Below are 26,354 nucleotides of genomic sequence, written 5' to 3' on the forward strand. Positions count from 1 at the left end.
CCTAATCAGCAAGAAGTGGGGAAAGAGTAGGGGACAAGCAGCAACGCTTTTTAAAGGCGTGACCCGGAGATCGTACAGAGCACTTCTGCTTATATCCCATTGGCTGGAGCATGGTCACATGACTCCATCCCTAACTGCAAGGGAGTCTGGGAAATGTAGACTCTGGCTGGGTGGCCGTGTGCAGTGCTCATACTCTTAGGGGTACCAAGAGCAAAACAGGGAGGATGGATTCTAAGGGAGAAGTAACAGCCTCTGCCACAATCAGGATTCTTCTCTGAGATCCAAGCTGGGCCTGAAGTCCCTGGAAGGATAGAAATTGGAGGTCTGGGCTTGGCACAGTGGCTCACGCCTGGAATCCCAGCACTTTGGGAGGCCAAGGCGGGTGGATCACCTGAGGTCAGGAGTTTGAGACGAGCCTGGCCAACATGGTGAGACCCCATCTCTACTGAAAATACAAAAATTACCCAGGCGTGGTGCTGCATGCCTATAGTCCCAGCTACTCAGGAGGCTGAGGCAGGAGAATCATTTGAACCCTGGAGGCGGAGGTTGCAGTAGCCAAGATCGCCCCATGGCCCTTCAGCCTAGGTGACAGAGTTAAGACTCTGCCTCAAAAAAAAAAAAAAAAAAAAATTAGCCAGGCATGGTGGCACACACTTGTAATCCCAGCTACTCGGGAGGGTGAGGCAGGAGAATTGAACTCAGAAGATGGAGGTCTGGCCCCTGTTGTCGACTAGGAGGGTCCGAGGGGCTGGAGGAGGGTCCTGGGACAGTGGGACCCCCACTGCTCAAATTATCATAGTGAATACAGGTATCCTTGATCTTTACATCTTTCCCTTTCCTGATTTTAGATGATGGGAGTTCAGATAGCAAAGTGTTTGCCAAGTTGATTTGGTTCCTGGGGTTTTGGGAAATAGCAAGGAAGTCACCCAAAAATTTCTGTGCGTCTATTCAGTTGCTGCGTTTGGAGAGAGGAGAGTTGTGATAGGAGATGGTTTGGAGGGGGTAGAGTTTGAAGAAGGGACAGTTTGAAGGAGGGGTAATAGGAGAGGAGAGTTAGTAAAATAATGCTAGGATTGTACAGTGCACAGCCTGCACAACTGTACATTGCAGCCCTGTCTCTGAGTTCCAGGCTGGTTGCAGTCCCTGGTCTCAGGACAGGATTATGAAGAATCAGAGGGACTGGGGTCCTGGCTTGCCTCAGTCCCCGACCCTGACTTGTCTCTCTCTGCCCACAGCTCAGGCACCCCACGGGTGCCCCCTGCCTCCCCCTCCAGTCACAGCCTGGCACCCCCATCAGGGGAGCGGAGCCGCCTGGCACGCGGCTCCACCATCCGCAGCACCTTCCACGGTGGCCAGGTCCGGGACCGGCGGGCAGGGGGTGGGGGTGGTGGGGGTGTGCAGAATGGGCCCCCTGCCTCTCCCACGCTGGCCCATGAGGCTGCACCCCTGCCCGCCGGGCGGCCCCGCCCCACCACCAACCTCTTCACCAAGCTGACCTCCAAACTGACCCGAAGGTGAGCTCCGCAGGGATGGCAGAAGCGGGGTGGAGCAGGGTGAGGGGGCTGGTGGGACCTAACCTGTCTTCTACTCTGCTCTGTCTCCTGTACCCGAACATTTCCTCCTCCTCCTCCTCCTCCTTTCCTCCTCCCCTGTCGTCCCTCACCGCCCTCCTCACACTGCAGGGTTACCCTCGATCCCTCTAAACGGCAGAACTCTAACCGCTGTGTTTCGGGCGCCTCTCTGCCCCAGGGATCCAAGATCAGTAAGTCCCGTCCATGCCCTGTTCTCGCTGGCCCTGCCTCCCTGTCTGCATGTCTCACCTGTGTGTGCGGGCATTGGGGAGGGGGCTCTGTGGATATGAGTGGAGTGCAGGGTCAGTACGTGGGGTCTGGTTGTTCATTTACTCACAGAAGCATAGCCTCTGGAGCCAGACTCGGGGGTTCAAATGGCAGTTAGTCAAGGTCTCTGGGCCTCACTTTCCTCTTCTGTAAAATGGGTATAGTAATAACAGTACCTGTCTCCTAGGGTTATTGTAAGAACTAAATGAAGTGATATATGGACTGAGCTTAGAACCTTGCCTTGGAAAGTGTTTTACATGTGTATTAGTTATTAATTGCTATTATTCATTGAGTCCTTACTGTGTGCCTGGCACTGTCCTAGGCCCTGTAGTAGAGGGTGAGCAAAAGGTATAAAACTTCTGCCCTGGCAGAGCCAACATTCTATCAAGGGATCTAGACAAAAAAATAAATCAGTAAAATATACTTATTATATAGACGTCTAGGTAGTGCGAAGTAACGAAGAAAAATAAAATAGAAGCCACATTTGGTGGCTCATGCCTGGAATCACAGCACTTTGGGAGGCTGAGGCGAGTGGATCACTTGAGCCCAGGAGTTCAAGACCAGCCTGGACAACATAGCGAGGTCCTATCTCTACAAAAAATAAATAATTGGCCGGGCATGGCGACTACACCTGTAGTCCCATGGACTTGGGAGGCAGGAGGATCACTTGAACCCAGGAGGTTGAGGCTACTGTGAGCTATGATCATCAGTCTTGGCAACAGAGGAAGACCCTGTCTCTGGAAAAAAAAAAAAAAATAGAACAGTTAGGAGAATGAGAGGTGTGGGGAAGGGAGGGGTGCAGCATTAAATGGGCAGGCCTTTGGATGAGGTGGCTCAGGCCAGTAATCCCAGCACTTTGGACGGATCGCTTGAGTCCAGGAGTTTGAGACCAGCCTGGGCAATGTGGCAAAGCCTCATCTCTACCAAAAAAAAAAAAAAATTTGTGGCACGCACCTATAGTCCCAGCTACTTCAGGGGCCAAGGCAGGAAGATTGCTTGAACCCAGGAGATTGAGGCTGCAGCCAGCCGAGATCACGCCACTCCTGCATGTCAGAGTAAGACTCTGTCTCAAAAAAAGAAAAAAGGGCAGGTCTCACAAAGGTGTTGTCTGAGCAAAGCATGATTGTATATGTGAGTGTGTGTGTGCGCGTCTCTCTCTTTCTGGCCACTTTTCTATATAAGGGTGTGTCTCTGCCCACTCCCCTCCCTTTCATCTTCCACATTCTTCAGTATCTTTCCTGTGACCTGCACTAACCCATTTCAGAATGAGCCCCATTATGGGGATGGACAGGGAGATCAAATCCTGACTCCGGGCCCTCGCCAGCCAGCCCGGAAGGACTGGGGTTGAGGCAGGGGCTGCTCAGAATCCCAGAGGCAGTGGGTTGGGGGAGGTGGGTTCCCTATGTCCAGATTAGACACTCTGTCCCCCTCCCCTCCCCTAGGGTCGCAGACGAACCTGAGAGAATCGGGGGACCTGAGGTCACAAGGTGAGTGCTTGGGCCTACCCCCGACTGCCACACCAGCCCTTCCCCTCTCCTGCCTCCGCACCTCCTGACACTTACCCCAGGGAATTAGATGGGGCCCCAGTCTCACCTGCAAGGCCAACTTCCTGAAATGCCCTATGGCCCCCGCCTTCTCTGCCAGCTCCTCTCATTCCCACCCCATCACAAGCACCTTCTCTTGACCATCTTAAACCTCAGCCTCCGACCGGGCGCTGTGGCTCACGGCTGTAATCCCAGCACTTTGGGAGGCCGAGGCAGGCGGATCACCTGAGGTCGGGAGTTCAAGACCAACCTAACATGGAAAAACCCCGTCTTTACTAAAAGTACAAAAAGTAACCGGGCGTGGTGGCGCATGCCTGTAATCCCAACTACTTGGGAGGCTGAGGTAGGAGAATCACTTGAACCCGGGAGGCAGAGGTTGCGGTGAGCCGGGATCGTGCCATCACACTTCAGCCTGGGCAGCAAGAGCAAAACTCCGTCTAAAAAAAGAGAAAAAAAAAAAAGCCTGATCCCATCTACAACTCAACTTCTGGTCAATGCCCCCACCTCCTTTTGCTTCTCATCCAGTCATGGCACAATGTTTGCCGGCACCTCAGGGCCAGCAGGAGGCAAATAGTATCTGTACAGACCCAGATCATGAAGATTTTAGGCTTTGAGGGCCAGGCACCCCCTGTCACGCCTGTTCAGTTGTGCCACTGTAGTGCAAAAGCGGTCATATTCAACACAAAACAAATGGATATGGCTGTGTTCCAATGAAACTTGAATTACAAAAGCAGACAGCACCGAAGTTTGCCAAGCCCTGGTTTAGTCTGAGTTCCCGGTTTAGAGACCCAGGTGGAAACCCAAGCCTTGCCAGCAGCTGCAACAAACTGCCAGGGCTGACTTTTATTGGCTGGGACTAGGTCACATGCTCATTCCTAAGCCAATGTCTGCAGCCAGAGAGGAGAAGTACTCTGGTTGGTCAGACGTGGTCATGTGGTCACCCTAGATCCAAGCACAGAGGTCGGAAGTAGAATGCTCTCATTGGCAGAGCTGAGGCTCGTGCTCACCCAAGCTGAGGGGTGGCCACACGGAAACAAGGGGGGCTAGCCTTGGGCTGTTCATCGAGTGCAGCACTCTTGTACTTCAGGCGGGACATTTCTTTGTTGTGCAGGGCCCTTTTGCACGTTGGAGAATGTTTATCATCCCTGACTTAACCCATCCCCAACCTAGTCAATGCCAACAGTGCTCCCATCCTAAAACATATGACAAAAAGCACCCAGAGGCCGAACACAAGTGGCTCATGCCTGTAATTCCAACAACTCAGGAGGCCAAGGCAGCAGGATCACTTGAGCCGAGGAGGTCAAGGCTGCAGTGAGCCGTGATTGCACGACTGCACTGCAAGACCCTGTCTCAAAAAAAAAAACTAAAAAGTGGCTAGGCACTGTGGCTCGGGCACGGTGGCTCACGCCTGTAATCCCAGCACTTTGGGAGGCCAAGACTGGTGAATCACCTGAGGTCGAGAGTTCGAGACCAGCCTGACCAACATGGAGAAACCGCATCTCTACTAAAAATACAAAAATTAGCCAGGGCCGGGCGTGGTGGCACATGCCTGTAATCCCAACTACTGGGGAGGCTGAGGCAGGAGAATCGCTTGAACCCAGGAGGCGGAGGTTGTGGTGAGCCGAGATTATGCCATTGCACTCCAGTCTGGGTAACAAGAGCAAAACTCCCTCTCAAAAAAAAAAAAAGGCCGGGCGCGGTGGCTCAAGCCTGTAATCCCAGCACTTTGGGAGGCCGAGACGAGTGGATCACGAGGTCAGGAGATCGAGACCATCCTGGTGAACATGGTGAAACCCCGTCTCTACTAAAAAATACAAAAAACTAGCCGGGCGAGGTGGCGGGCGCCTGTAGTCCCAGCTACTCGGGAGGCTGAGGCAGGAGAATGAAGTAAACCCGGGAGGCGGAGCTTGCAGTGAGCTGAGATCCGGCCACTGCACTCCAGCCTGAGCAACAGAGCCAGACTCAGTCTCAAAAAAAAAAAAAACAAAACAAAACAGAAATTTCTCATTCAAACCATGTGGCCAAGCCAGGCTGGTAGGGCCACCCGGATCTGTGCAATCATTCACGTCCCCAGGTTTTTCCATCCCCATTCCCTGAAGCCCTCATGTCATCTTCACAATTGAGGCTGGCCTGTGCCACTGCTAAGTCCAGCTCCTGGGAGATGCGGGACAGGAGAGCCTGGAGCATGCAGGTTCTCTGAAGGAACTGATGTGGTGGCACACCTCACTTCTGCTCATGTCCCAGAATTTAGAGACAGGGTCACACCTGGCTGCAAGGGAGGCTGGAAAGTGTGGTCTCTAGCTGGGGGGCAGCTCTGTTCCAGTTGAAACTGTCACTGGCATAGCAGGGGAAGCAGGCTAGGAATCTGTCCCAAATTGGGAAGAGGTATCCCTTCAGCCCTCCACCACATTCCTCTTCGCTCCCATCTCTGACCCCTGATATCTTCTCACCTCAGTTGCCATCTACCTTGGGATCAAACGGAAACCGCCCCCCGGCTGCTCCGATTCCCCTGGAGTGTGAAGCTGACCAGCTCGCGCCCTCCCGAGGCCCTGATGGCAGCTCTGCGCCAGGCCACAGCAGCCGCCCGCTGCCGCTGCCGCCAGCCACAGCCGTTCCTGCTGGCCTGCCTGCACGGGGGTGCGGGCGGGCCCGAGCCCCTGTCCCACTTCGAAGTGGAGGTCTGCCAGCTGCCCCGGCCGGGCTTGCGGGGAGTTCTCTTCCGCCGTGTGGCGGGCACCGCCCTGGCCTTCCGCACCCTCGTCACCCGCATCTCCAACGACCTCGAGCTCTGAGCCACCACGGCCCCAGGGCCCTTCCTCTTCCTCTCCCTTGTCCCCTTCACTTCTAAAGGAGGGGAAGGGGCCAGGGAGGGGAATTCTCCCTTTATCATCACCTCAGTTTCCCTGAATTAGATTTGGGGGCAAAGATTGTCCCCTCTGCTGTTCTCTGGGGCCGCTCAGCACAGAAGAAGGATGAGGGGGCTCAGCGGGGGGAGCTGGCACCTTCCTGGAGCCTCCAGCCAGTCCTGTCCTCCCTCACCCTACCAAGAGGGCACCTGAGGAAACTTTGGGGACAGGGCAGGGAGGGAAACTGAGGAAATCTTCCATTCCTCCCAACAGCTCAAAATTAGGCCTTGGGCAAGGGCAGGGAGAGCTGCTGAGCCTAAAGACTGGAGAATCTGGGGGACTGGGAGTGGGGGTCAGAGAGGCAGATTCCTTCCCCTCCCCTCCCCTCCCGCTCAAACCCCCACTTCCTGCCCCAGGCTGGCGCGGGGCACTTTGTACAAATCCTTGTAAATACCCCACACCCTCCCCTCTGCAAAGGTCTCTTGAGGAGCTGCCGCTGTCACCTACGGTTTTTAAGTTATTACACCCCGACCCTCCTCCTGTCAGCCCCCTCACCTGCAGCCTGTTGCCCAATAAATTTAGGAGAGTCCCCCCCCCACCCCAGTGCTGACCCTAGAATTTTCCTTCCCTGCCCTCACCTGCAAATGAGTTGAAGAAGAGGCCTGGGAATCCAGGCAGTGGCTTTTCCTTTCAGAGCCTCGGTTTTCTCATCTGCAGAATGGGAGCAGTGGGGGTGGGAAGGTAAGGATGGTCATGGAAGAAGGCAGGATGGAACTCGGCCTCATCCCCGAGGCCCCAGTTCCTACATCGGGCCCCCCATTCATCCACTCACACTCCCAGCCACCATGTTACACTGGACTCTAAGCCACTTCTTACTCCAGTAGTAAATTTATTCAATAAACAATCATTGACCCGTGCCTACTCCATGCCAGGTCCAGTGCTGGACACAGACACAAAGCCCTGTCTGTGGGAGACATGGATTCTGACACAGACACTGGACAGGGGAGTCCAGAAGATAAAGCGGGCAGGGTGGGGTCACTGGGGAAGATGCTCTAGAGGAATTAATGCTTGAGTGGAGTGTTGAAGGATGAGTAGGAGTTGGCTAGGCATTGAGTTTGCCCTGGGCAAAAGCCCAGAAGTGGGAGTATGTGGTATATCTTCAGAGAACTGGGTAATTTCAGTGTGGCTACTGTGTTGGGCATGGATGGAGAATTAACAAGAGAAATGCTGTATTAGGACTAATAATCCATCTATACTGCTTAAGCAAAAAGGTATTTGTTGGCTTAGCTTACTCAATAGTACAGGGGCACCTGACTTCAGGTAGGTTTGATCCAGGCATCAGACCATTGCATCTATTTTTCAGTGTAAGTTGAATTCTAGTAGTTTGTATCAAGTAAGTGCACCTTTCCTGATGGCACAGATGACTTCAGCAGTTAGAAGTTTCTATCCCTCCAACTTTCTGCAGCAGAAAGATCCTCATTGTCAGTTTCCCAGCAAAAGTCCCAGGGCAGACTCTCATTGGCCCAAATGGGCCATGTGATTTTCTCTAAACCAATCACTGTGACTCTGGAGTGGCCAGACTCATACTTAGAGCTGCAGTTAGTAGGGGTTCCTCAAAGGAAGGTCAAGTGTCACGAGCAGGAGAAAAGGCATGGGAGCTGGACAGATTATAGTGGTTGAAGGCTGTGCAGTACAGAAGGGCGGAGCTTATTCACACAGTGCCTTTGGGGCCAAAATGAATAAGCTGGACTTTCTCCCCATGGCACTGGGGAGCCATGGAAGTTCAGGGAACTTCAGGGAAGAGGCTTGGTCAATTACTGAGAGCATCCTCTGTGCTGGGGACACAGTGGTAATCAAGACAGCCCCAACACTGCCCTCATAGAGCTCACATTCCAATGGAGGAGGCAGATGTGTCCTCAAGCAGCGACTGGGCAGGGCTGGTGTCGGGGAGTCCAGAGGTGATGCCTGCCTCAGCCAGGGAGGGCTTCCTGGAGGAGAAGGAGCCAGCTAGACATGGATAGGAGTGCATTTTAGGCAGAGCGAATGGCACATACAAGGGCCAGGGAGCAGGAGAGGGGACACATTCTTCAACAAATGGCATGTGACTTGGTAAGTGTAGATTTGCTGTGAGGTATGGGGCTAGGGGCGTCAGTAGGGCTTTGAAGGTTATGGACAGGGGACTGGGCTTTCTTCCAAGGGCATTGAGGGAACCATGGCAAGGTTGTGGGCAGTGTAGAGATGGGCGGGTTTGTGCTATGTGCAGGGTGGAAGGGAGGGAAGTTAACAGGTCAGAAGAGCAGGAAAGAGGTCTGGGCCTGACAGATGGGGAAAGCACGGATAGATTAAGAGAGTCCTATGAGGCAAAGTGGGTGGGACATGGTTACTGACAGGTGTCTGGACTGTGGATTTGGCTGGCTCAGATGGTCCCCACTGGCATGTGTGGTCTGTGTAGCCTCTGGGTGTGGAGCTGGGATCTTCAACTGGGGACAGTACAGTAAAGAACATCCCAGCATCTCACAGGTTCTGCGTACCTTGATGTTTGGGATCTCTTCTAACCTTTAGTAATCTCCCTGGGAACTTTTGGGGACATCCCTAGGCCTCAGTTTCCCCTCTGTAAAACAGAGGGCAGATTGAACTACAAGGGCCCTTAATCTCTGTGACTCTTCAGGTTTGAAAAAGCACCTTAGGTTCCTGAGGGCTCTGTCAGGTCTTCCATTTACTCCCGCCTAACTTTTTTTTCCCCCCTAAAACCTTTGTCTTTTGGGGCCCACCCACTGTGTCCTTGGGTGGGTGGAGGTGATTGACATGTCCAACACCCAGTGCTTGTTCAGATACTGCTTGACTCCTATTAACTCTTCTTCTCCCTCCACCAATTGCTCTACCACGCCTGTTTCCTGTTCCTTCCTGGGGCTGAGTTCTCCAAAATGCCTGTCCCTAAAGACTTCATGGGGATGCTCAGATTCAAAGTTCCAGATTGGAGAGGGAAACAGCTTGGTCAAAGACATTGAGGTGGGAATTGGAGGGTGTAAGGTGTGAAAGAATCAGAGGAGTAATGGGGAAAGAACTGGAAAGGTGAGTCTCCAGCAAATGGTATGCATTTCAGTGTGACCTTGAATTGCAAATAACAGAAAGGCTTTCTGGGAGAAATGGGGAGCCATGGCAGGTTCTTGAGCAAAGTAAGGGACTGGCAGCAGCTACAGAGGGATGAAGTCAGACGGGACAGAAGGAAGCCAGTGAGAAGCAGAATAGAGGTAGATGTGATGAGCTGCATGGGAAGCCTCAAACTGGAGACCCCTGGGCTAAATTCAAGTTTCAGACATTTCGTTTGGCTGCATTCCTCCCGAGTTTGAGATCTGAGCATGACTAATTCAAAGCCAAAGTTGGAAAGGGCCCATGCTTTGGGTGAGTGACACTGGGCTCAGTGTCTCTCCGGCTCTCAGATTCCCCACAGAACCTTCTAATTTTTGGACTGGATTCTGTGACCTAACTTTGCCTCATTTTAGACCCGGGATAAGACATGTTTAGTACATGCCGAGACAGGACAAACCACTCCGAGGCCAGACAGTGGCCAATTGCACCTCCTCCCTCAATAACTATCGCACAAAGCTAAAGCCACCATTGCTTTTATTTATTGCTTTGCGTGGAGACAAACCACACGATCCGGGTGTGCTGGGAGCTCTCCATTAACTAGAGCTCCTGGTGGGGGCGGAGCTCTAGGAAAAGAAGAGGACCCTGCCAGGGAGATATTTCATTTGGCCAGAATCCAGAGGATGGAGCCCATTGGTTGGAACTCTGTTTGAAACTGGAACTCTGAGAAGGGTGGAGAGAGCTCCCAGGAGACAGAACCATCACAGGGTGGGACTCCGGGACAGGGGGCGGGGCAAGAAGTGAGGGGGCGCATCTCTGGTGGACCAGGCCCTCCCATTGGCTGGGTTCCAGCAGTCGGTGGCAGGTGGGCAGGGCGCCTACTTCTGTGCGGGGATCATGTCGTCGATGGACTGGCCTTTCTCCAGCTTCTTCTCCATCTCCACCATGAGCTTCACACCATCCACCACCAGCTGCACCTGTTCTACTTCGGACGAGCCCAGGCGATCAGCGTTGGACACGTCAAATACTGAGCCCACGGCAGCTGTGTCCACGCCACCTGTGGGAGCAAGGCACAGGGAAGTGAAGAGGCAGCAAAGGTGCAGAGGGGCTGGGACGTGCCCCCCCGCCCCCCGTGCCAAATGCAACAGCGGCATGTAGTGAGTGCCTACTGTGTAACAGGTTACCTGCACACAGGTAATGCCTGTTTATTCATGGACTCACGAGTCTCTGGCTTTAGATGGGGTACCACGCCACTCAATTATCAAACATGAAAATATAGTATAGTGGGTAAGAGAGTGGGTTCTGGAGCCAGGCGGCCTGCGGTCGAATCCTGACCACTCCTCGCTTTATAAATGGGAAAACTGAGGCCCCGAGGGAGGTCCAAGGGCATGTGCAATGCATATTATATAATCATGAAAATCCCACACTGACTCCTGTGACTTAGGGGTATTGACACCCATTTTACAGAGGAAGAAATGCAAGCTCACAGAGGGTCAGCTCTTGCCGGATCCCCAGAACTCGCAGGGATGTCGCACCTCTCCTTCCATCCCCGCAAAGGGCCCTCCCCACCCGTCGTGGTGCAAAGGATGTGGGAGCCGTACCTGTACCCCTCTTCTGCAGGCGCAGGCGGGTGAGGATCTCCTCGAACTTGGGGTGCTTGCTCAGGTGCGCCAGCTTCACATGCACGCCTCCACGCAGCCCAGTGCCCAGGTTGGATGGGCAGGTGAGCACGTAGCCCAGGTGCTGGTTCCACATGAAGGGGTGGCCCGCTTTCTTAAAGATCTCCTCGATCTGAGGTTGGGGGAGAGGACCAGGGGTCAGCGCCGGCAGCCACCCCCAAATGCACCCGCAACATGGACAGGGCGTGGGAACGTGGTGGAGGCGGGATTCTGAGGGGAGCCGGGAGGTAGGAGATTCTGAGGCTAGACAATGGTGACCAAGGCAGGATTTTGAGGGGAGGGGACTAAGAACGCTTTGAAGGAGGGTTTTTTTTTTCTTCAGAGTCTCGCTGTGTCACCCAGGGTGGAGTGCAATGGCGTGATCTCATCTCACTGAAACCTCTTTCTCTCATATTCAAGCGATTCTCCTGCCTTACTTAGCCTCCCGAGTCGCTGGGACTACAGGCCCGTGACACCACGACTGGCTAATTTTTTTTTTTTTTTTTTTTTTTGTATTTTTGATATAGAGACAGGGGTTTCACCATGTTGCTAGGCTGGTCTTGAACTCCTGACCCTCCTCGGCCTCCCAAGGTGCTGGGATTACAGGCATGAGCCACCGCTCCCGGCCTGAAGGCGGATCCTTCAGGGCAGGGTTGGGCGTAGGGTGGAGCTGGGTCCAGGGGCGGGGTCCTGAAAAGCGGGTGGGGCTGATTTTGAGGGGCGGGGTTTGGCATGGGGTGGAGCCAGGTCCGGGGGGCAGGGCCCTGGAAAATGGGCGGGGCAGGGCTTAGCATAGGGGCAGGGGCGGGGCCTCGGAAAGCAGGTGGGGCGTTCAAGGTGGAGTCGGAAGTCAGCAGCTAAGGGCAGACACCCACCTTCTGCAGCCCCACGCAGAAGCGGCGGAAAACCTCCTTCATGTTGCCCCCCTTCTCCATGGAGATGACCCGGAGGTGATCCTCCTCGTTCACCCACACCAGGAAGCTCTTGTTGTCATTGTGCCTAGGGTAAGGTGCCACAGCAAGAGGCCAAGGTGTCAGCCCCGCGGGAACCCCATTCCCAGCCCTTCCCCAAACATCTGTCCACCGTCAGGGGGAAGAGGGCCTGAGAGGTGGGAGGTGGGTGGCATCTGCCTCCTCAAAACGCAGAAGCTTAAACCTGTAGACTCTAACATCACAGGATCTGCAAAACCTTGAATCCTGGGATCAAGGACTTTTAGGGACTTAAGTCTTTGAACAGCATTATTATAGATCCTTGGGATCTCAGGATGTTTGACGAACAGAAGCTTGGGATCAGAATTGATAACATCTTGGAAATCTTACATCTGGTCTCAGGACCAGAAAATCTTCCCATGGCAGTGTGTTAGCTCCCAATCCTAGCATCTCAGAAGCAGGATCTTAGAACATAAAATATTAAGGTCGGGTGCGGTGGCTCACGCCTGTAATCCCAGCACTTTGGGAGGCCAAGGCGGGCAGATCACGAGGTCAGGAGATCGAGACCATCCTGGCTAACACTGTGAAACCCCGTCTCTACTAAAAAACGCAAAAAAATTAGCTGGGCATGGTGGCGGGCACCTGTGGTCCCAGCTACTCAGGAGGCTGAGGCAGGAGAATGGCGTGAACTTGGGAGGCAAAGCTTGCAGTGAGTCGAGATCAGGCCACTGCACTCCAGCCTGGGTGACAGAGCAAGACTCTGTCTCAAAAAAAAAAAAAAAAAGCCATAAAATATTAAGATCTGGAAATGGCCGGGTGTGGTGACTCACGCCTGTAATCCCAGCACTTTGGGAGGCCGAGGCCTGAGGATTGCTTGAACCCAGGAGCTCAAGACCACCCTGGGCAACATGGCAAGACCCACATCTCTACAAAATTTAAAAAGTTAGCAGGCATGGTGGGACACATGCCTGTAGTCCAAGCCACTGGGGAGGCTGAGGTGGGAGGATCGCTTGACCTTGGAAGGTCCATGCTGCAGTAAGCCATGATCCTGCCACTGCGCTCCAGCCTGGGCAACAGAGCAAGACCCTGTCTCAAAAAAAAAAAAAAATCTGAGGGAAGGCATGGTGGCTCACGCCTGTAATCCCAGCACTTTGGGAGGCTGAGGTGGGCGGATCACTTAAGGTGAAGAGTTTGAGACCAGCCTGAGCAACATAGCAGAACCCTGTCTCTACCAAAAATACGAAAACTAGCTGGGCACAGTGGCACATGCCTGTAGTCTTAGCTACTCAGGAGGCAGAGGGTGAGAGAATCGTTTGAACCCGGGAGACAGAGGTTTCAGTGAGCCAAGATCGTCCCACTGCACTCCAGCCTGGGCCTCAGAGTGAGAGTCCGTCTCAAAATAAATAAATAAATAAATCCAGAAATGCTTCAAATTATGGAATGACAGAATTTGAAATGAGTGGAATCTTAAAACCTGAAAATATTTAAAATCTTGAAATCTTAGAATCATCCCATCTGTATATCTTAGCACCCAGGATCCCCTCATCAATTGAAACCTAGGTTCTCTAAATCTTTTTAAATCTTTGACTACCTGAATCAGGGATTCAGAGTCAAAGCAAGTCTAGCAATAATAGTTTATAATAAAGATAAGATGAATAACCAAGATGAACTGAACACTTAGTGTATACCAGGCACTGCTTTTTTTTTTCAAGACAGAGTCTCACTCTGTTGCCCAGGCTGGAGTGCAGTGATGCAATCTCGGCTCACTGCAAGCTCCGCCTCCCGGGTTCACGCCATTCTCCTGCCTCAGCCTCACAGTAGCTGGGACTACAGGCGCCTGCCACCACACCCGGCTAATTTTTTGTATTTTTAGTAGAGACAGGGTTTCACCATGTTAGCCAGGATGGTCTGGATCTCCTGACCTCGAGATCCCCCCGCCTTGGCCTCCCAAAGTGCTGGGATTACAGGTGTGAGCCACCGCACCTGGCCCAGGCACTGCTTTTAATACTTTACATAGGCCGGGCGCGGTGGCTCAAGCCTGTAATCCCAGCACTTTGGGAGGCCGAGGCGGGCGGATCACGAGGTCAGGAGATCGAGACCATCCTGGCTAACACAATGAAACCCTGTCTCCACTAAAAAAATACAAAAAAATTAGCCGGGCGTGGTGGCGGCGCCTGTAGTCCCAGCTACTCGGGAGGCTGAGGCAGGAGAATGGCGGGAACCCGGGAGGCGGAGCTTGCAGTGAGCCGAGATCGCGCCACTGCACTCCAGCCTGGGCGACAGAGCGAGACTCCGCCTCAAAAAAAAAAAAAAAAAAAAATATTTTACATAAATTAACTCATTTAATCCTCACAAGAACACCAGAAGCTACAAATAACTGTGATCCTTATCCTATAGATAGGAAACTGGGGTAGAGAAAAATAAAATAAGTTACCCAAGGTCACAAAGCTAGTAAAGCTAGTAAATGGTAGAGCTGGAATTTGAACTTAGGGAGTGTGGTTCAAGTCTAAGTTCTTATTTTTGAGACAGGGTAGCTGGAGTGCAGTACTTCGGTCACGATTCACGGTAACCTTAATCCCCTGGGCCCAAGCGATACTCAGCCTCTGGAGTAGCTGGGACCACAGGTATACGCCATCACACCTGGCTTTTTTTTTTTTTTTGAAACGCAATCTCGCTCTGTCGCCCAGGCTGGAGTTCAGTGGTGGGATCTCGGCTCACTGCAACCTCCGCCTCCTGGGTTCAAGCGTTTCTCCTGCATCATCTTCCCAAGTAGCTGGGACTACAGGCCCCTGCCACTACACCCAGCTAAATTTTTGTATTTTTTAGTAGAGATGGGGTTCCACCGTGTTGGCCAGGCTGGTCTCAAACTCCTGACCTCAAGTGATCCGCCCGCCTTGGCTTCCCAAAGTGCAGGGATTACAGGTGTGAGCCACCACACCCGGCCAAGTCTGTTTTTAACTACCACTTCTCTGGTCCAGATTTCCCAAAATCTGACACACAGACCACAGGATAGGCAGGGGCGGAGGGCAAGATCATTTTCCGTGGCATGTAGAAGATCATAATTATGTATATGGCCTTGGCTTTGGTGGAGGAGTGAGGAGGGCCATTGTGGGACTGGAGGAGGCTGGGGAAAGAGGAAGCCAGGGGGCGGGGAGGGGCCTCACCAGATGCCACGGGCGTCGGGCCAGTCGCGGGCCATGCCTGAGGCTAGCAGCAGTGGGGACACGGGCTTGTCGAACAGGAAGTGGTCATCGATGAGCTGCTGCTGTTCCTTCTCCGTCATGCTCTTCAGAGGGTAGTACTTCCCTTTGAACTCGCCCGTCAGGCTGTTAAGAGCTATGGGGACACACGAGGGAGTGGTCGGCAGCCTGTCCCACTTCAACCAGGGCGTGGAGGCCCAGGGTTCCCCCTGCTGCTGCTCCTAATGGGCCTGGGCCTTGGCCCCCTGGATGTCCTAAAGGCATCTGAACCCTGTGTCTAAACCCACACTTGTGACGGTTCCCCAAAATCTGTTCCTGCCATCTGTCCAGGCCCCCAGGAATGGCCACACGATGTGCTCAATCTAGAAAACAGACCCACCCCTTCCCCTGAGGGACCCTCACATCCAGTCCACCTGCAGGCCACAGTGTGCTGGTGTCTGCTCCTAATGGCTGGCCAGACAGATGGCTGAAGTCTCAGGACTTTGAGAGGCCATTAGTAAAAATTATTATAAGGCAGAATGGTAGCCAGGTGCACTGGCACGAGCCTGTAGTCCCAGATACTGGGGAGGCTGAGGCAGGAGGATCACTTAAGCCAGGAGGTCAGCCTGGGTAACATAGCAAGACCCCCCATCTTTTTTTTTTTTTTTTTTTTTTGAGATAGAGTTTTGCTCTTGTTGCCCAGGCTGGAGTGCAATGGCGCGATCTCGGCTCACTGCAACCTCTGCCTCCCAGGTTCAAGCGAGTCTCCTGCCTCAGCCTCCCAAAGTGCTGGGATTACAGGTGTGAGCCACTGTGCCCGGCCTCTTTTCATTTGTTTTTGAGGCAGGTTCTCACTCTGTCACCCAGGCTGGAGTGCAGTGGCACAGTCACGGTTCACTGCAGCCTCAACCTTCCGGGCTTAAGCGTTCCTCCCACCTCAGTCTCCTGAGTAGCTGGGATGACAGGTGTGTGTCACCACTCGTGGCTCATTTTTGTGTTTTTTGTAGAGACACGGTCTTGCTATGTGGCCCAGTCTGGTCTTAAACTCCTAGGCTCAAGCGATCCCCCCTCCTAGGCCTCCCACACTGCTGTGATTACTGTTGTGAGCCACTGTGCCCGGCCTCAACTCCTCCTTTCTGAGGCAGCTCCCCTTGGTCATTCTCCACCACACCCATGTCTTGGCTTCATGGCACTTTTGAATTATCTTGTTCATCTGTGGGTTTCTGTATTTCCTCTCATCTCCCCACCAGCTGAACACTCTATGAGAACAGTGAGGGACCCCCATCTCCCCACACAGGGCAAGAACCCCTGGAAATGTGTGCTGGATGAACGGATGGCAGGACGCTGGGGGCAGCCGGGTGTCTGTGTGGGTCTTCTCAGGGGCCCTTGAGTCTGGACAGCACCCCCGGATCTCCAGCACAGCAGGTAATGCCCAGGGCCAGCACCACTCCCCAAGCCCCCACGATTTACCAAGCTCTTCCCCTACTTTGGAAAACGGGGGCCCAAAGAGACCCGAGGACCTGCCCATGGAGGAACAGAGACAGGGCTGGGTGACTCCAGCAGTGGACGGGGTGGGGGCGCTCACCTTCCACGGAGAGCTTCTCCACCGCCCGGCGCTCGCCACGGGAGCAGTGCGGGGGCAGCGTGTAGCCCTTGATGCTGCGGCCGGTGCGGACGCGGCTGCTGAGCACATAGTTGGGGTCCAGGTCGTCTCCACCCTGGAGAGCGGGTGGGAGATCAGGACCAGGTAGATCCTCCGCCCCCTCCAGCAAGCCCAAGTCTCCCCTGGATGCTCCCCTCAGTCTCCCTGTTGCTTCCTTTGCCCTCTGCTTCCTCACTGATTGGTTGTGCAGAGCCTCTCCCCGCCACCCATACCTGCGCTCTGTCTCTCCCTTCTCTGTCTCTCTCCCATCTCCTATCTCTGTTTTTCTTTATACCTCTCTCCCCCCACCTTTGTATATTTCTTTTCCTTTTTTTTCTTTTTTTTTTTCTTCGAGACAGGGTCTCTCACTGTCACCCAGGCTGGAGTGCCGTGGTGCCATCATAGCTTACTGCAACCTCGAACTCCTGGGCTCAAGCAATTCCCCTGCCTCAGCCTCCCAAGTAGCTGGGACTAACAGGTATGTGCCACCATGTTTGGCTAACTTAAAATAAATTTTTTTTTTATAAATAGAGACAGGGGCTGGGCGCGGTGGCTCACACCTGTAATCCCAACACTTTGGGAAGCCGAGTGAGCCAATCACCTGAGGTCAGGAGATCGAGACCATCCTGGCCAACATGGTAAAACCCCATCTCTACTAAAAATACAAAATTTAGCTGGGCATGGTGGCATGTGCCTGTAATCCCAGCTACTCAGCAGGCTGAGACATAAGAATCACTTAAACCTGGGGATCGGGGGTTTCCATGAGCTGAGATCCAGCCACTGCACTCCAGCCTGGGTGATAGAGTGAGATTCTGTCTCAAAAAAAAAAAAAATAGAGACAGAGTCTCACTATGTTGCCCAGGCTGATCTCAAACTTCTGGGCTCAAGCAGTCCTCCTGCCTCAGCCTCCCAACGCAGTGGGATTACAGGCGTGAGCCACCATGCCTAACTAAATATTTAGGCTTTTTTTTTTTTTTTTTTTGGTAGAGACAGGTTCTTGCTATGTTGCCCAAGCTGGTCGTGAACTCTCCTGGCCTCAAGTGATCCTCCCGCTTCAGCCTCCCTAAGTGCTGGGAGTACCGGTATAGCCACTGCACCCAGCCTTTCTGCCCATTTCTGTTTCTCTTCCTGTCTCCCTTTCTCCCACTCTCCCTGTCTGTCTCTGACTGCAACTGCATGTCTTTCTCTCTGCCTGTCTCTCCTGCCTTCTCTGATGCTCCCTTTTGTCTCTCTCTGTGTCTCTGCCGCTCCCTTTTTTTTTTTTTTTTTTGAGACAGTCTCGCTCTGTTGCCCAGGCTGAGTAGCTGGGATTACAGGTGTGTGCCACCATGCCCAGCTAATTTTTGTATTTTCAGTAGAGACTGGGTTTCACCATGTTGGTCAGGCTGGTCTCAAACTTCTGACCTCATGATCTACCCACTTCAGCCTCCTAAAGTGTTGGGATTACAGGTATGAGCCACTGTGCCCAGCTATGCCTCTTCCTTTTCTACATGCGTTTGTGCCTTTCTTCTCCCTCTCCCTCTCCTCTTTCTGTCTCCTTGGCTGTCTCTGTGTCTCTCTGTCCCTCTCTCTTTCCTTTTTTTTTTTTTTTCTGAGATAGAATCTTGCTCTGTCACCCAGGCTGGAGTGCAGTGGCACGATCTTAGCTCACTGCAGCCTCCGTCTCCTGGGTGCAAGAGATTTTCCTGCCTCCACCTCCTGAGTAGCTGGGATTACAGGCGTGCACCACCATGCCCAGCTAATTTATTTTTTTGTTTTTTTTGTTTTGTTTTTTGAGACCAAGTTTCACCCTTGTTGCCCAGGCTGGAGTGCAATGGCACGATCTCTGCTCACTGCAACCTCCGCCTCCCAGGTTCAAGCGATTCTTCTGCCTCAGTCTCTCGCGTAGCTGGGATCACAGGCATGTGCTACCACATGCACCAGCACACCCAGCTAATTTTGTATTTTTAGTAGAGACAGGATTTCTCCATGTTGTTCAGGCTGGTCTCGAATTCTCAACCTAAGGTGATCTGCCCACCTCGGCCTCCCAAAGTGCTGGGATTACAGGCGTGAGCCACTGTGCCTGGCTGGCCCATTCTTTTTTTTTTTTTTTTTTTGAGACAGAGTTTTGCCATGTTGGCCAGGCTAGTCTTTTTTTTTTTTTTTTTTTTTTTTGAGACGGAGTCTCGCTCTGTCACCCAGGCTGGAGTGCAGTGGTTTGGCCTTCGCTCACTGCATGCTCTGCCTTCCGGGTTCACGCCATTCTCCTGCCTCAGCCTCCCGAGTAGCAGGGACTACAGGCGCCCACCACCATGCCCGGCTAATTTTTTTTTTTTTTGTATTTTTAGTAGAGACGGGGTTTCAGCGTGTTAGCCAGGATGGTCTTGATCTCCTGACCTCGTGATCTGCCTGCCTCGGCCTCCCAAAGTGCTGGGATTACAGGCGTGAGCCACTGTGCCCGGCCGGCCAGGCTGGTCTTAAACTCCTGACCTCAAGTGATATGTTCGCCTCGGCCTCCCAATGTCCCTCTCTCTTTCATCTCTCTGCTTCTCCACACCTCTGTGTCTCTGTATTTCTCTCTCCCCCCATCTCTCCTGTGATCTCTCTCCTCCTCACCCCTCAGCCCTCCCCTCCGTGCAGACACTGACCTTGAGGTTCTCATGGTTGAGGTCAGTCTTGTGCTTGTCGGTGGGTTTGTAGCCCCCGTGGCGATCCGAGATGATGGGATCAAAGAGTTCCTTGAAAACTTCATAGGACTCCTCATCACCAGCCACGCAGCCCACAGTCATGATGAAGGGGTGACCTGGAGGGGTGGGGGTGAGGTCAGAACTGCTAGTCCCCAGCAAACAGGGCCTGGGCTCGTGGGCTCAGTGGAGACTGTGTGGACATGTGTCTGTCAGGGTTGTGGGGGGTACATTCAATACCTCTGGGTGGGAATTGAGAATACTAAGGGTTGGGCGCAGTGGCTCATACCTGCAATCCCAGCACTTTGGGAGGCCGAGGGGGGTGGATCTCTTGAGGTCAGGAGTTTGAGACCAGCCTGGCCAACAGGGTGAACCCTGTCTCTACTAAAAATACAAAAATTAGCTGGGTGTGGGGCACACGCCTGTAATCCCAGCTACTTGGGAGGCTGAGGCATGAGAATTGCTTGAACCAAGGGGGTGGAGGTTGCAGTGAGTCGAGATGGCACCACTGCACTCCAGCCTGGGTGATAGAACAAACTCTTTCTCAAAAAAAAAGAAAGGAAAAAAAAAAAAAGAAATAAGACTGAGGACTGGTGGGAACCGGGAGGGAAGACTGGGAGAGGTCAAGGTGGCTGGGAGGAGTCAAAGTAGGAGAGAAGAAAGAATGCGGGGCGTGGGGTCAAAGGAGAAGGGGGAGCTTCAGAGGGTACCTGGTGCTAAAAACATCAGCACCTCGGAAACATTAGCACCCAAAGTCATGACGTCTCAGCCTGAAATGTTGTTAGGATCTTGGGGTACCACCTGCCACAGAGGGTCAGGAAGGCCAGAGACTTGGAAGACCCAGTGGAAAAACAGGGGCCCGAAGAGAAAGGCCTCTCCACTGCATCACGCAGAGAGCTGGACGTGAGGGGCACTAGAGCCTCCTGTCTACTCCCAGCTCTCTTCGCCTTGTGAGCGAAAGGGCTTTGAGAAACAACCATAACATTAATAACATCCCCTATCCGATTCTCTTTTTTTTGAGACAGGGTCTCACTCTGTGGCTGAAGTACAGTGGCGCGATCTCGGTTTACTGCAACCTGCACCTCCCAGGCTCAAGCTATCCTCCCACCGCAGCCTCCTGAGTAGCTTGGACCACAGGCCCTCATTACCACACTTGGCTAATTTTTTTGTATTTTTTGTCGAGACAGGGTCTTGCTATGTTGCCCAGGCTGGTCTCAAACTCCTGGCCTCAAGCGATCCTTCCACCTGGGCCTCCCCAAATGTTGGGATTACAGGCATGAGCCACTGCACCTGGCCTCCCGTCAGAGCTTGAGCACTCACTTGGTGCTAGGCGCCACTGTAAGCACTGCACAGTCATTGACCTGTGTTTTCACAACATGGGTGCCCATTTTTCAGATGAGGAGACTGAGGTTCGGGAGATGAACCGACCTCCTCGGGGATCTCACATTATTCTCGTGCATGTTTATTGCGTGGTTTGCTGCATACCTTGCACTGTCCCAAGCCCTTTACGTATATCAGTGCATTGATTCTCACAACAGCCCCGGTTTACAGATGAGAAAACTGAGACCCCCCCCCCACTTCAGGGGAGGTGGGATGGGGCGTAGCCTGCAGCCTCTGGAGCCCCCATGTAGCCCCTTCAGTGCTCTACCAGGGAGGCTCACCTGGGTTGTCCACTCCTGTCTGGATGACATCGTCTAGGGTGAAGCCCGATGGGGTCTCCTTGTCCCGCAGCTTCTTGTAGAGATCAAGGGTCAGTACCTTGGCCATGTGGTTGTTATGTTTGCTGAGGTCGGGGTACTCCTCCTCAGGCTTGTAATTCAGCTTGAACTTGTTGTGAGTATTACCGAACGGCATGGTGGCGGTGTAGGAGACCTGATGGGCAGGGCAGGAGGGGAAGATTAGCTCGCATCTGTTTTCTTCTTCTTCTTCTTCTTTATTTATTTATTTTTATTTTTATTTATTTATTTATTTATTTATTTTTTTATTTTTTTGAGACGGAGTCTCGCGCTGTGTCACCCAGGCTGGAGTGCAGTGGCGCGATCTCGGCTCACTGCAAGCTCCGCCTCCCAGGTTCACGCCATTCTCCTGCCTCAGCCTCCGAGTAGCTGGGACTACAGGCGCCCGCCACCACGCCCGGCTAGTTTTTTTTGTATTTTTAGTAGAGACGGGGTTTCACCATGTTAGCCAGGATGGTCTCGATCTCCTGACCTCATGATCCACCCGCCTCGGCCTCCCAAAGTGCTGGGATTACAGGCTTGAGCCACTGCGCCTGGCCTTATTTTTATTTTTTTGAGACAAAGTCTCCCTCTGTCACCCAGGCTGGAGTGCAGTGGCGCAATCTCAGCTCATTGCAACCTCTGTCTCCCGGGTTCAAGTGATTCTCCTGCCTCGGCCTCCCGAGTAGCTGGGACTACAGGCACCCACCACCACGCCCGGCTAATTTTTTGTATTTTTAGTAGAGACGGGGTTTCACCGTGTTAGCCAGGATGGTCTCAATCTCCTGACCTCATGATCTGCCTGCCTCAGCCTCCCAAAGTGCTGGGATTACAGTCGTGAGCCACAGCTCTTTTTTTTGGGAAGGAGTCTCACTCTGTCACCCAGGTTGGAGTACAGTGGCGAGATCTCAGCTCACTGCAACCTCCACCTCCCAGGTTCAAGCGATTATCCTGTTTCAGCTTCCTGAGTAGCTGGGATTATAGGCGCACACCACCATGCCTGGCTAATTTTTTTGTATTTTTAGTAAGATGGAGTTTCACCATCTCTACTGGTTGGCCAGGCTGGTCTCAAACTCCTGGCCTCAAGTGATTCACCCACCTCGGCCTCCCAAAATGCTGGGATTACAGGCGTGAGCCACTGTGCCCCGCCTACCTCACATCTTGCAAACAGCAGCAAGAGGCATTGGGGTCAGGCAGGCTGTGTGACTTGGAGCAAGCGAAATCCTCTCTCCCAGCCCCTGCGTCTCAGCAGGAGGCATCAGGAGTCTTAGATCGAGGGCCCGGCTCTGCCACATCCCAGCTGGGTGAGCCTGGACTAGTCATTCTTTTTGGAGACTCAATTTCCCCAGGTGGAAAATAGGCCCCACACGGAGGCTGGAAAAATATCATGCGTGGGTAAGAGCGTAGGTTCTGGAATCGGCCCAGGGTTTGATTCCCAGCTCTGCTACCTACAACCAGTTGTGTGCCCGGGGGCAAGTTGCTTAACCTCTCTGTGCCTCAGTTTATTCAGCTGGACAATGAGGATCCTAACAGCACCCGCCGCATGGCAGTGTTGAAAGGATTAAATGTGTGAATGCAGGTATAGCTCTCGGAACAGTGCCTGGTTCACAATAAGCATTATTTCACTTAGCTATTATTATTATTATTATTATTATTATTATGTTTGAGACGGAGTCTCTCTCTGTCACCCAGGCTGAAGTGCAATGGTGCAATCTCAGTTCACTGCAACTTCCACCTCCCAGGTTCAAGCAATTATCCTGCTTCAGCCTCCCAAGTAGCTGCAACTACAGGCGTGCGCCACACCCAGGTAATTTTTTTTTTTTTTTGTATTTTTAGTAAAGATGGGGTTTTGCCATGTTGCCCAGGCTGGTCTTGAACTCCTGACCTCAAGTGATCCGCTCACCTCTGCCTCCCAAAGTGCTGGGATTATAGGCATGAGTCACCGCGCCTGGCCTGTTGTTATTTTAAACGTTTGTGTGAGGAGCTGGTGAGAAGGTGGAGGTGAGGGTGTTGCTGGAAGTGAGTATGTGAGCAGTTCTTGGATGATCAATCCAAAGACAAAGGGGCTGGGTCGGGGGAGGGCTGGGTGGCCGCCCCCACCTCTGCCTGCTGACAATTCTCCCACAAGGTTCAGCAGGGAAGAAAAACTCAGCCTCTGGGTCGTCAGAGCCAGGTTCAAATCCCACCTATGCCATTTTCCTGCTGTATGACCCCAGGCCAGTCACTAGGCCTCTCTGGACCTTGTCTCCTGTGAACTGAGCCTACCCCATAGGATTGCCAGGATCCTCTGAGCTTGGCCGTGAGGTTGGCTGAGCACAGGCCCTGGCATGGAGTTGGAGCCTGGAACCCTAGTGGCTGCTATTATTGTTGTTACTACTTTTTTTTTGTAGAGATGAGGTCTCACTATGTTGCCCAGGCTGGTCTGGGATTCCTGGCCTCAAGTGATCTCCAGCATCGGCCTCCCAAAATGCTGGGATTATGCATGTGATCCACTGCGCCAGGTCCTATTGTTATTATTATTTTATTCACTGGACCCATAAAGGAGAAGGGACCTCCAACAGCGGTGGGAGAGGGGGATAGGAAGCAGGTGGGATTGTGGGAGGGAAATTGGGACCATGGTGAGCTGAGGCCAGGGAAGAGGAACAGGGACCCGCCAAAGACCTTGGGCGCTGCTGTCCAGGGTGGTTATTTTTAGACTCTGGCAATTGCCTGCCGCCCCACCCCCAGCTGCTGCCCCTCCCCACCCCCACATTCCGGGGCTCGGCTTGCACCAAGTCAGCAGGCCCAAGACAGGTGGGCCAGGGTGGCTGGGAGGACACGGGTCCAGGCCCCGGGGTTCGGCTCCGGGGCTCAAGGACATCCCGGGCTGGCAGCCCAGACCCCCTCCCTTCAGAGGATGCCCCCCCCAGTCCCTGCCAGGGACACGCCAGGAGAGGGCCCTGAGGCAAGGTGGGGGACCCCCCCCAAGAGACATAAGCAGAAAGCCTCAGAGCCACATACCCCCACCACCACAGACTCCCCAGATCACACTGTAAACTGAGTCACACAGTCACACTTCCAAGCTCAAGGACACGCCCAAGATAGAGGCACTCATGTGTCCGCTACCAAGTCAGTACAAGGTCACAGAGACCTACACGGTAGCAAACGCAAAGAAGCCCGTGACACCTGCTCTTGCAGACTCTGCTAGGCGACAGACACACCTCCCACGGCTTGTGGCGCCAGTGTTGGCGACAAACCGTAATGAACGCGGGCCTGGCTCAACAGCCCCTTGCAGGGGGTGACAGTTGGCAGCTGTCAGGACCCCTTTCATCTCTGGGATCCCTCCCCATAACCCAAGACTTGTGCCGCAGAAATCACAGGTCCCAGCGGGGGTTCAGGCGTCCTCACAGATGGAGGGGACTCCCAGACACACAAGGTCAACCTTCCCATGCACCGACCTGCCTTTGTATAGGAGGATGTTGGTGGAGCAAGGGGTGACACACAGGCCCTTTCCCAAGCCAAGACAGCCTCTAGCACCCACAGAAATCCCCTACTCTGGCTCCCACCCAGATTCCCACCCCGTGCAGTACCTGGCTGGGCTGGGCTGAAGGGGGCTGTCTGTATCCTGGAGGTGACACTGACCCAAAGGAAGGGCCTGCAGCCGTGGGGTTATATAGGGGGACCTAGGCTGTGCAATTGGCTGGGAGGGGCTGTCCCCAGGGAGGAGTTCTGGAGGGCAGCTGAGCCTCTCACCTCCCTGCTCGGGCACCATGCCCACTCTGAACCCAGGCATGCCTTGCGCCCAGCCCCATGGCCTTGTATGGGCTGAGCTGCCCCAGGGGCTGGGCCCAAGCCCCCCCACCAAGCTGATACCCTGACCAAGTGCTGAGTCGGGCTGGCAGTGGGGACAGCTGGCCCCCCGCCGGGAACATGGGACAGTGGCTGGGAACGTCCCAAGCACGTAGAGCCACCTTCCCCTGGCCCCTGAGTCTCCTCCAGCCACCAGCCCCTCCTGTGGCCCTCGGCTCCTCCTGTGCCCCCTGGGCCCTCACCCCTACCCGAGTCCCAGCGGCACCTGGGGGAGCCATGCTGTTGCTCCAGGAGGACCCGGGACCCTGTGAGCAGGAGGAAGCAGAGGCCGGGAGAGGCTGCGTGGCCGCCTGCTGCCACCACCTATAGGGAGGGTCTGACCAAGCCTAATTGCAATAGAGGGCAGTCTAACCCCAGAAACCTGCGCTTGGGTGCCCCTTCCTCCTAGGGACTGAGTGGAGGGGAAACTGAGGCTGGCTGAGTTGGAGAGATTCAAACTCAGGGCAAGGGTGGGAGGCGGTGGTCACCCTCCCCCCGCTTAACCCTTGCACTCTCGGTGCCACTGGGAGATTTCTGCTGTGCGGGGGACAGGGAGGGTCTCGGCCGCTAGGAAAGGAGTTATTTTTAGAGGGCGCTTTGCTGTCTCCTCCCGGCAAAGGCCGAGACCCGAGGCGCTGGGTATGGGGGGGTTCGGGGGCAGGTGTTGGAGGGGGCTTTGCCACGTGTCCTGGTTAATTATAACTGGGCGTCTCGGGTGTCCCTGGGCCTCACCTCCTTACAAGGGCAGCCACGGGGCCCTGGGTGGCTGCTCCCACCTCCCGGGGAAGGGGGCTGGGCAGCGATGCGGTTCAGAGTGCCAGTGCCAGACTCGCGCAGATCTGGGCATAGCAAGCACTCTGGGCGCCTCGGCTGTGACCAAGGACTTCCAGGGCTGAGAGGGAGGTTCTATGGAGGCGGGTACAGTATAGAGGAAGCCGCTTTCTCCTCCTGGGACGCGCCAAGATTGCAGGCTGATTGGGTCTCCTCCTCCAGGGAGCTCCCAGGATTGTGAAGAAAAGAATGTCCCTTCCTTCCGGGTTCCTCCCTCTCCCAGGGTCTCCTGGGTCTCCTTTGTATCTTCTTAGGCAGGTGAGGACTGGCTTAGAGAAAGGGAGCCTCTCTGCCTCTCCCCCAGACTCCTGATCTGAGGGAGGAGGGGAGAGGGGTGCTTTAGAAATGTTACACGGGGCCCAGCCCTTTCCCAGCAAGCTCAGATCGGCAAGGGTCTCCTTCATGGTTATGGAAACTGAGGCCCAGAAAACTAAGTGGAACTGGTCTCAAAACAATAATCGATCAGGCACTTCCTGAGGCTACAACAAAACACAAAACCCCTACCCTCCTGGAGGTGATATTTCAAGAGGGTCACAGAGGAGGGAACAGCACAGCAGCAGGGGAGGTCGAGGCAGGCCTCTTTGGGAAGGTGAC

General features: G+C 53.8%; 2 protein-coding genes across 19 annotated transcripts in view; one reads left to right on the forward strand and one right to left on the reverse strand.

The window, feature by feature from the left end:
• Positions 1–7,145, forward strand: part of MARK4 (microtubule affinity regulating kinase 4) — a 53,954-nt gene extending 46,809 nt beyond the window's left edge. For 4 of the 9 annotated variants that reach the window (XM_077980323.1, XM_015124255.3, XM_077980321.1 and 1 more), the window contains 3 exons: positions 1,236–1,514; positions 3,281–3,325; positions 5,838–7,145. In XM_077980323.1, the coding sequence (XP_077836449.1) occupies positions 1,236–1,514; positions 3,281–3,325; positions 5,838–6,174 (661 nt within the window). In that variant the 3' untranslated portion in view covers positions 6,175–7,145. Of the gene's footprint in view, positions 1–1,235; positions 1,515–1,682; positions 1,763–3,280; positions 3,326–5,837 lie in introns of all 9 variants that reach the window. The other 5 variants (XM_015124257.3, XM_077980324.1, XM_077980325.1 and 2 more) reach the window with 3 other exon arrangements.
• A 2,690-nt stretch (positions 7,146–9,835) lies between these two features.
• Positions 9,836–26,354, reverse strand: CKM (creatine kinase, M-type). 10 transcript variants are annotated; one of them, XM_028840001.2, is made up of 8 exons: positions 26,338–26,354; positions 21,048–21,295; positions 19,351–19,505; positions 16,667–16,799; positions 15,067–15,238; positions 11,849–11,972; positions 10,917–11,106; positions 9,836–10,372 (listed from the first exon to the last, which is right to left on the reverse strand). In XM_028840001.2, exons 2-8 carry the CDS (start codon positions 21,238–21,240, stop codon positions 10,194–10,196), a joined length of 1,146 nt encoding a protein of 381 aa, XP_028695834.1. In that variant the 5' UTR covers positions 21,241–21,295; positions 26,338–26,354; the 3' UTR covers positions 9,836–10,193. The 10 variants fall into 10 exon arrangements, with proteins under 10 accessions (XP_028695834.1, XP_077836506.1, XP_077836507.1 ...); XM_077980380.1 differs by lacking the exon at positions 26,338–26,354 and adding an exon at positions 26,265–26,274; XM_077980381.1 differs by lacking the exon at positions 26,338–26,354 and adding an exon at positions 25,343–25,355.

This window comes from Macaca mulatta, chromosome 19, assembly GCF_049350105.2.
Source record: "Macaca mulatta isolate MMU2019108-1 chromosome 19, T2T-MMU8v2.0, whole genome shotgun sequence".
NCBI lineage: Eukaryota > Metazoa > Chordata > Mammalia > Primates > Cercopithecidae > Macaca > Macaca mulatta.

What these genes read in the sequence shown, in the direction of transcription:
- CKM (XM_077980377.1), bottom strand. Translation starts at nt 21,240, where the DNA reads ATGCCGTTCGGTAATACTCACAACAAGTTCAAGCTGAATTACAAGCCT. An exon ending in TCAACCATGAGAACCTCAAG is followed by an intron (nt 16,800 to 19,350) that starts GTCAGTGTCTGC and finishes CCCGCTCTCCAG; the next exon opens with GGTGGAGACGACCTGGACCC. An exon ending in CCTGCAGAAGAGGGGTACAG is followed by an intron (nt 10,373 to 10,916) that starts GTACGGCTCCCA and finishes TTGCTCCCACAG; the next exon opens with GTGGCGTGGACACAGCTGCC.